The following is a 10,385-nucleotide window of genomic DNA, read 5'->3' as shown; positions in this document are numbered from 1 at the left end:
CCTTCACATGACCTTCACCCACCCCGCTGTCATTCTACAAACTGTTTCCTTATTTGCAGCCTCTGTGCGCTGTGCTAATACGTCTTTATAATGACAGGTACCTGGAGCCGGATAGCCCATTTTGGGCAGTGCATTTGGGCAGATTTAATCCCAGTGCCACCAAACTGGACCAATCAGCCCCAGGCTGGACGAACTGTCACACTGTAGAACGAAAGGGGCGTACGCGTGCACGGACTGCATGGCGCGGTCACGCGATCAAATCTGCTGTCACGAGCCTTATCCAAGCAACGGAGTGGAGGCTGGAGAATTAGAACGGACATCAATTATACACCACATTTCAGTTACCAAATTGAGTGTGTGGTTAAGAGAGCCGGGCTTTAAATTCGTATTGCAAGTTGGCACTTGAGAGCGTCTACGTAGTTATCCCGGACAACCGGTGATGTATCCCAGTATTTGAATGATATTGGTAGACAGCTAGCTAGCTGTTAGGCTAGCTATACGGCGCTTCACTTCGAAGTAACTCAACGTTATATTCTGTGACGTTTGTTCTACTAACACATCTGACTGCATGTATCTGCGAGACACCCAAGTAGTGTGGGGTTTTACCTTTTGTGAATCGTTACAGTAGATGGTATATGCGTCGCCTCTATGTAGGTAAGGATTGAATGAAATAACGTTAGCTTGCCATAGCCAGCGGAAACGAGCCAGTTAACGGGGATAACGCTAATTTATCCTCCAGCACCATCCAGCTAATCTAGTGTATGCTATCTGAGCTAACATAGCCTGCCACAGGCATACCGCGAGCTTCGTCAGCAACACTGAATGATATAGGTGTAGCGAGCAACTGGAATTGCTGAAAAGCTAGCTACTACTAAACGTCAAGTTGGCCATATTCGACTCCAGTCCGGTGTAAAGGCTGAGCGACGTCAGATACAGTTAAGGCCGGAGTGAGGACAAATCTGCAAACATGCCGGCTGTGTCGAAAGGAGATGGAATGCGCGGATTAGCAGTTTTCATTTCCGACATAAGAAACTGTAAGTGGCATTTTCTATCGTTCCTGTAACTGATGTGTGTCGTTCATCAGTTAACCCATTCCTTTTTTTTTACATGTGTTGTATTAACGTGGTGGGCACCACAGCAAAGAGACGCTAACTAAATGTACACAACACATCCTCCTCGATGTGAGGCTGACATGTCTGTGTAACGCACCTGCTGCAACAGAACCATGGCTACGATACATGCAGAACACGAATCCTCGTCTGTGTTAGTAGCTGCTTTGGTCACACTGCAGTGTATATGTCATTATTTTAAACTGACAGCATGACAGTTCATACAGTAACAATGGCTTTCAGTTTGAGGATTATAATAGATAGGAAGGACAGCTGAATCTTAACCTGAAGACCCTGCCATCATCTATAACTGGCACAATCGACAGGGCACCATGAAATAAACATATGCTATTTTCAAAACGTCGATTATGTTTTGTTAAATGTTTGCATACATTTGCAACTTTATTGTATAGATTTTTGCTTTTTAAAATGGTGATATTGACGACTAACGACATTAGTCAAAAGGAGCTATAGGCTAAACGCAAATAAGATAATAAATGAAATTACTGATAACAGTTTCCGACTTCTAATATTGATATAATAACATTTTGTATGATAACATATTTCATCGTGGTATGTGTAATTAGTATATAATTCATTCACATGTATACAAAATTGTCTAGGAGCTAACAGAGACAGAAAGGAATGTCTATGTAAAGCTCATCCATTGAATGAAATGCTTCACAAATCAAAGTAATTTGGTAAGAGTTATATTATATGTTGTATGGGAACAATCTGTTGACAGGTGACAAATATATTCAGCCTCAGTATATAACATTATGTCACAAAAGACTATGCAAATCAGTGAGGAAAAATCTAAAGTTTTGATCATTAGACTGGTTTAATAAATGCAGTTTTCTGCTAACCTGGAAACAGATCCAAAATGGAACTCATCCCTACATCTGCCATTGCTCTACTACTCTATACAGTTTTTACTGTAACTGCCTTCCATAATACCTCTAACAATGCACCCAGTAATTATTTGATGAAGCATTAAACAATTGGCTTAGCTAAGAAATACAAACCCGTACTTTCCCTTCCAAGCCTTGTAGCTTTTTGGCTTTCACAGTATTATATAAACAATTGTGTTTTGATGCCAGTTCACAAGGTATGTTTTTATTTGGTTACTAGATGGACTGGGAATGGCTCTAATGGAGATTTGAATAATGTTTGATGTTTTAAAGGTCCCATGTCATGGCTATTTCTACTGATCATAATTCCATTGTTGAGGTCTACTAAAATAGATTTACATTGTGCAATGTTCCAAACTCACATTGGTTTCTCATACAGCATCTCTGTATAGTATGTGTATTCACTCTCTGTCCTACACGCCTTGTTGGAGCTCCTCCCCCCCCCTCCCTGTGAGCCCAGTGGCCGTCTGCTAGACAGCGAGACACAGCGAAAACCAGCCCGAAACACACACACACCCGCAGCCTGGCTGAGAGTTTGTGTGTGTGCTCAGGCTGAGTTCTGCGGTGTCTCGCTGACCCCACACCAGTGAGCCAACTCACACTGTCCGCTCCTCGCAGCAGCAAGCCTCGCAACGTCCCGCCGAGTGTGTGTGTGTGTGTGTGTGTGTGTGAGTGAGGAAGTCCACGGATTGGTCCAAACGTAACGCAGGGCTCTCGACTAACTTTTTTCACCATCCTCCCGGAACCGTCCCGAAATACAATCTAAGCCGTCCCGAAATTAATGTGGACTGTCCCGAATTTAAAACATTCGTTTTTCTACATTATCATTAGTTAAAATCATTCAAAGTGACCTTTAACATAAATAAAACATCATACAAATCTAGATGATAATTCATCAACCTTTTTATTTGAGTAAATCATTCAATCACAGAAACAAAGGCCAAATATATTTAAAAAAAACACACAAACGAGAAAGTTACTCTAATATTGACTCCAATCAAGTCCCATCCAATTAACAAAACAATCCAACACTCTGTCCTGAAGACAGAACCCAGAGTAACCACTAACCAGGATGACAGTCTGTCAGTCAGGAGACCTTTACAAACGGCCCCGCCCCCTCGCACACAGACGGGAGAGAGAGATCTCGTCTGGATTGGAAAGATCGAAAATACATCATAGACGCATGTTGTAGTCTTATTGCATATTAGAAACGGAGTTGGCGAAACTAAAACTGCGATATAATGTTTATGTAGCAATAATACATATGACATATATTTTTTAAATGTCTCCAGTATAGAGATGTTAAGATTCACCGATTCGCATCGGTGCACCGGCATAAACGTTCAAGATGCGAGTGCACCGGTTGAAAGAGTGCACATCGGCTACAGTTTGGGTTGAACCGAGTTGAACTCGCGATGCATCGATTGCGTACCGTCTTTGCATCGGTAAAAAAACGATTCATTCATATAAAATCCCCTCATCTTGTCAACGCTCAGCAGAGACGATCTTTGATATTTGCTTCGCCACTACAGAGGCCGAGAGTCTCTGTTATCAACACACACACGGAAGTTGAGGGGAAAGAGAAACACAGCGCACCGAAAAATACCTACAAATCAAACGTTTGGCAACACTTCGGATTGTTCAAGAAAGACGGTGTAATAGTCCTTTATGCTACATAGTTGACCGCAGGTCATGGAGAGTAATAAGGTATCCGTAGACCTTTGTATGAGGTATCTTTATTACTTAACAGGTCTACAGCCATGATACATAGATCCGTCCTAGATGCGGGCTTGCATACACACAGTATCACTCCGCAGCCGCACCCCATCAGTAACGTCCTGATGGTATATGTGCGCGGCACTATATACTACAGACGGTCAACTTGAAAAATAGCTCGCAAATTGTTAACGATGCCGAGCCGCTTTAAAGTACACAAGTAGTACGAGGAAATTAGCGACGCACATAAAGAGGCGACATGGGGTCTGCGGCTGAAAAGAGAAACCTGAAAGTTAGACATACGAGTTAAATCACTCAGTGAGGTGTTCTGTCAGAGAGAGTGGTGTTTAGTTTACAGCAGCCTGTGACGGCCAATAATAGTTTAAATGTCTTCCTTACTGTAAGCAGTTATGAAATACCTGTTTGTGAAAGGTTATTTGTATTCTTCATTGTTCATATAGAAGCCACTGCTTTCTGCTCACTGGTGAGTTAGCCTATGAATGAGTGTTAAGCACATCAGGCTGGCAGCTGTATGGGCATTGCACTATGGTAGCTGTTATTTTCACATTGTTAATCATGAGCAATGCATCCTTACATTGTTTAACTGTGAGGTGTTATACAATTGTACTCTGGAGAGCTTTTAAAGGTAACAAAATAAACGGCATGGTGGGATGTGCAGTACCAAATATGTAAAGCACTTTTTTGTTAATGTATGATTTGCTGCATATAAGGAATAAAACAAAAATCCTCTGTCGTACCATATTGAAGTATCATTATTTTTGCATGGTGTTGAATCGCATAATGTTGAATCAAATCGTATCGAACTGTATCGCAACAGGGGTGAATCGTATCGTATCGCATCGCCTGGTGTTTCAAATGTATCGTTAATGTATCGTATCGTGGCAACGTATCGAGATGCGCATCGCATCGGCCTCAGTGACGGAGATGCACATCCCTACTCCAGTACTATAACGTCGGAGCTTAACGGTACCACGTTCTTTAATAATTCCGGCCCGGGGCCCGTTTGATGCCCTTAAGCTCGAGCCCTGCGTAACGGCTCTGTGGACGTAACATAACGTCACTATAGGGCGGCACGATATTGGAAAAAACTGACATTGCGATTTCCCCCCCCCCCCCTGCGATATGAAAACATACAGGAATTGAAGAAAAGACAGTTTTTTTTTCCCCCGCAAACCATCCTTTCTTGAACTTTAATGCTATACAATTGGTATTTTTTTAACTATACATAACCGGATGAAGGATTTTAGTCACGGACGTCTGGATCTTAAAGGGGACCTATCATGTAAAATGCACTTTTGTACGTCTTTTATACATGAATATGTGTCCCCGGTGTGTCAGGGAACTCACCAAGTGTCAGAAAACACAACCCTCTATTTTCCTCCATACCCAAATCTCTAAAAACAGGGCTGCAACGGATCTGATACAGACTGATCCAGATTTGAATTATTTTCTACGTCACAGAAGTGGTGCTCTGCCTATATGGCCAACTCTCCACCTATCAGGGGAATGAGAGGTTGGGCCACCGCCGGCCATTGCTGCTTGAAAGCGCTGGAGACGCTGTAGTACATATGCCAGGCCTGTAAGTGGCGCTGTAGTCTGCCAAAAAAGCAGCGAAGAAGACTTCCCGCGCATGGTTGCCATGGTTGCCCTTCTGTTTATTCTCCGCTGTGGCTCTTTTTCTCCCTCCCTGAGGCAAGCGTTTGCTCCTGCTGCTGTAATTCAATGCAATCCCTCCCCGTCGAGGCAAGCGCTGTAATTCTCTCCGGTTAGTCCACCAGCAGATGACAAACACCCACCTCTCCGCCTCTTCCAAGGACTGTTCGGCAGAGTTTCAGTTCGATGTTTTTTCGCCGGTCAACATGTCCGTTAAAGTTTAAATCTTCCGGACAAAATTAGAAAAGTGCCGGTCAAAGGTTTTCTTTGTTATTTATTGAGCTTTAAAACAAATGAATAACGACTCTATATAATCATATAAGAATAAAACACGGAGGACGGCGCCTCTCTTTTCCTCCCCCTCTTCTCCCCGTTGCAGCCTAGCAGCTGATCTCAGAGCACGCTCCCCTCTCCTGCAGGGGAGCGTGGTCAGCTGCAGCTCACAGAATCAGCCCCCTGCAAAAACAGAGCTGGAAAGAGCATATAGAGCGAAATGAGGAATGGCTAAAATGCAGGATCTGTTTGGTATTTTGAAAAAAACAACTATATTTATATACTTTATATAGGTATGGCCCAACAATATATTGTTCAAATATAGCATGATAGGTCACCTTTAAGTTATCAGAGCAACAAGCTGAGCTAGCTCGGTTAGCAGCGCCGAACTGCCTGCCTGGAGAAACACATGAAACTACTTTATTTAGTGTTTTTACCTTTAATCACCGGGTCCGTTTGCTTTGGAGATTTGATTGTGATTGGTGGTTTGCTGTGCATGCACATGAGAGCCGCGCATGTTTTACTTTTGTAGCAAGCAGCAAAATGATTGTAACATGACGTGTTTGAGTTAATTTGCCTACTTAATATCGCAAGTCCTAAAAAATTAAATAAAAATCGCACGTCCACGCGATTTGAATATCGCGCATGCGCATATCGCGATTATCGTCACGACACGATATATCGTACAGCCCTACGTCACTATACCCAAATACGTCACTATACCCAAGAAGAAAACAATGGAAAAAGATAAATGTCCAACGAGGCGTTCTGGGGCAGCATAGACGGGTCTTTTCTGTGTTAGAGTTTTACTCGCTACAGGGTGTACTTTGAGGGTTTGTGACTCTGCAGACCGTTTACATGCAGAAAAACCTTCATAACACACAAGGGGACGGGTAATAACCGGAAAAGCATGACATGGGACCTTTAAAGTGATCCCTCAGGCCTGAGAAATGTCCATGACAATTTTCAATTGCTAAGCAATTAGTTATTTATTTCTCATTCAATGGTATTGAGTTTCACTAGTTTGAAAGAATTGTATTGAAGTTGATATTATCTGTTTTGTTACAACATTAATACAAAATCATTTTGACTTGTATATCCCCAAATAATGAATTGCCCTGAAAATCCTGCTTTTTAACTTTATCTACATGGAAGCTGGCTTCTCACTCCAGAGGTCATTAGACATACCGTTTTCATTTGTATTATCTGCTTATGCTTCGAAATATTGAATTTTGCTTTTTTCAGAGGTTTAACACAGTAAGCATGCTTCTTATTTCCCAAAATGTATTTCTGATTGGTGCAAATTGAGGTGTTACTATTAGGGATGCACGATATTGGTTTTTTGAAACCGATACCGATAACTTCCTGCTTCTCAAGACTGATACCGATAACCGATAATAATATAATATATATATATATATTAAATGTACCTGTAGTTTTTGCACACCTGGTGGTAAAAAAAAGACTAGTAGTGAGCAAATGACATGAGCATTACTACTATGAACAAAACAAAGCCAAGAACAGTTTTGACTCTTCAAAGTGACCATATTTATTATTTTTTTTTGAGTATTGCCTTTTTCAAAAGCCTCGTCGATAGGTAAAAGCCCCGGTGCCTTTGCAGCTGGCTTTGGATTCGCCGCTAGTTTAGCAGCGCAGGCGTCTTCGTACGCTTTTAACACACCATCGTAGCGATGGCGATGTTTCAGGTGACTAATCAGGTTGGAAGTATTATAGCTCGTTGCCTTTTTCCCTCCTCGTGGAACTTCTGCATTGCATTTGTTAATACAAATAGCAAGCGAACTATCTAACTCTGAAACTTTGAAATAGTCCCATACTACCGGCGACATGTTTGTTTACTGTCCTGGCTTCACGGCCGCACACCATTTACGTCACAGCCAGGCATGAGTTAGGTGTGAAAAACTCCTCTCTTCCTAAACCACTTATACCACAGTACTGGCAAAACGGGAGGAGCCGAGTGAAAAACAAGCGCCCCTCATCCCAATCCACCCACACCGCAGTATTTTTTTCTTTTTTTTTACCCAAAAAATATATTTTATATTATCGGGGCTATTAATACTTTTATCGGGATGACGTCATAATTCCTAATATCGAACCGATAATTATCGGGCCGATAATTATCGTGCACCACTAGTTACTATTGCCCCCCATTTTCCCAAATGTATCTGTACCACTAAAACTTGCAAAAGTGATACAAGGTCCAATAATGTTGCACATTATATAGTGTTTGTCAAGCAGGTGATTTGCTTTCACTTGCTGCAGGCGAATGCCTGCAGCAAGTGTTTTAAGTGAGTATGGCGTACGTATACAACTTGAGTTGCAACAGCAGAGTAATGCACCAGGGAAGTGAAGAAGAGTTCAGTAAGGCTAGATCAACATGTTGCCTACGTTAAAGTCAGATTTGAACGCACCACCAAGACCAAAGCTAATAGCTAATCAGCACGTACATTCTGATCCAGTGTGGGAGGAAATACCTCTCCATACCAGCTGTCGGCGGTAGTCTGTGCTTGTTATAAAAAGGGAAACTAGAAAACATAGGACTTCAACACGTGTTTTTTTTACGATACATTTATTATAACGAAGTGGAGTCTGCTCACTACTTATAGCTTTATATCAGATAGCCATGTTGTTGTTAAATATTTGTATCTCGTACTTTATTGACTTTAGTAATTTCAACGTTTCCCCATATCTGTTCTGTTCATGTGCACTGATTTAAGCTAACTCGTAACTCTAATGCAGACTGTATGGTGTTTTTTCATATTATTTATTTAATTGTAATTGAAAATATAAATTACAGGTGTGTTGAGCATGATATTGGCTCTGTAGGAATATGCCTGCTCGTTGCTATGAGCAATTAGTACGTGCATGTTGCTTGGTATAGAAACTAGGGATGCTCCGATCGCCGGAATCAGTATCGGCCGATGCCGATCCGATCGAGTGGGCGGGGCCTAAATGGAAGATTTAAACATCACTTTAAATCGTCCATTTAAAGTGATGTTTAAAACTCAGTTAATGGGGCTCATTCACTGGAGCTTCCACAAACAACAATCAACTTAATTATTACATTCAAATTATGTACATTATTCAAGTTTACATTCACTTTGGATAATAACACGGGAGAAATGAGCGGAAGCGCTCTCTTTTCCTCTCTCTCTCTCTCCCCCCCCTCTCTCCCCCTCTCTCCCTCTCCTGACAGTCTGTCAGTATCTCATGCAGCTCACTGATCCAGTAATGAGTGACCCGACAGTGAAGAATAAATATATGTATAACTAGTTTAGCTTGTTCCAGAGGTAGATAAAATAGCTAAGTGTGTTAGGTCTAACTCTTGTGTGTTGCTCCGCTCACCGGTCCGTCTCAGTGGGCGGAGCTGCAAGATTTCTGCTTCACACACGTTGCATACCGCTATTTTACTATCTTTTTCGGACACCTTAAAATACTGCCAGACCGGTGAAGCTATTTTGGCGAGCTTGTTTTGCCGCACCCAGAGAAAAGTGTCATGTATTTTACGTCATGCGATCGGCTCTCGCGGTCGGCTCTCGCGATCGGCATATTTAGAGAGCGACCGATCGATCGGAGCATCCCTACTAGAAACACAGGTGACTTAATGCAGTTGATACAGCTGAGGTGCTCCATCATCCATACTGTATTAGTGAAGAAGGGATGAGAACGTCCTTCTTGTCCACTTTTGAATGCTGATTTTGCACAACTTTCTTTCCCCTGTCAGGTAAGAGCAAGGAAGCTGAGATCAAACGGATCAATAAAGAGCTGGCCAACATTCGCTCCAAGTTTAAAGGGGACAAGGCTCTTGATGGCTACAGCAAGAAGAAATATGTCTGCAAGCTGCTCTTCATCTTCCTGCTCGGCCATGACATTGACTTTGGACACATGGAGGCGGTCAACCTACTGAGCTCCAATAAGTACACAGAGAAACAGATTGTAAGTCTGCTGCTGCTTGTGTTATGTGTTTACAGCATTGATTGATAGTTTTGTACACGATTATCCAAGTTCACTCTAAGACCCTCTTTACACCTGAACAAGTGAACAGCTCTAGAGGTGCATTCACACCGGACACGAAGCAAATGTTCACATTGCATTACTCACGTGAGTCTGACCGCGGTGTTTACTCGGGTGGCTCAAACTAAAAGCACCAACGAGGAGGCAGGGCTCATGTCTATGTAGATACGGTTGTAAATACCAACAACAAAATGAACATATTTTACAGTAATTTAATTGCAATACACATATCAAAATGATGGCGTCACTACATCCTGATTAGTAAGAACCATGAATTAATAATTGGGCGAGTGTGTCCGCAAGACGGCGGCAAAAAACGTTTAAAATGCCTGCTTTCTGAATGGAGATCACATCCATCAGGCTAAGCTAATATGTAGCTGCTATGTCCACACTCACAACAACATAATTATTTGCCATGCCATAGACATTCTGTGATTTGTACACACAGTTATCATACATTCAACATACACATTTTCTCCAATTTCTATTTTCTTCAATATGAGTAACTGTTAGCTCTGTGTGCCGTTGCCCCTAGCCAAGTACGTCAGCGTCAGATTTGTATTTTCATTAGTGCGAATGCTGTTTACATTTGGTTGTTTATACCTTTTTTAAACCTTTTCTTTTAAATATTAAGCTTCTTCACTATTTTTCATACTCTTCCATTTTAACA

The 10,385-nt window shown here is 41.9% G+C and overlaps 1 protein-coding gene across 1 annotated transcript in view; it reads left to right on the top strand.

The window, feature by feature from the left end:
• The first annotated feature begins 238 nt into the window (after positions 1-238).
• ap2a1 (adaptor related protein complex 2 subunit alpha 1) overlaps positions 239-10,385 on the top strand; it is a 43,326-nt gene continuing 33,179 nt past the window's right edge. The window contains 2 exon segments of the mRNA XM_034202273.1: positions 239-1,034; positions 9,426-9,637. Of these exon segments, the coding sequence (XP_034058164.1) occupies positions 968-1,034; positions 9,426-9,637 (279 nt within the window). The 5' untranslated portion in view covers positions 239-967.

This window comes from Gymnodraco acuticeps, unplaced genomic scaffold (genome assembly GCF_902827175.1).
Source record: "Gymnodraco acuticeps unplaced genomic scaffold, fGymAcu1.1, whole genome shotgun sequence".
In the NCBI taxonomy this organism is placed as follows: Eukaryota; Metazoa; Chordata; class Actinopteri; order Perciformes; family Bathydraconidae; genus Gymnodraco; species Gymnodraco acuticeps.
Note: the sequence above shows the minus strand (reverse complement) of the source record. Positions and strands in the feature narration are given on the sequence as shown.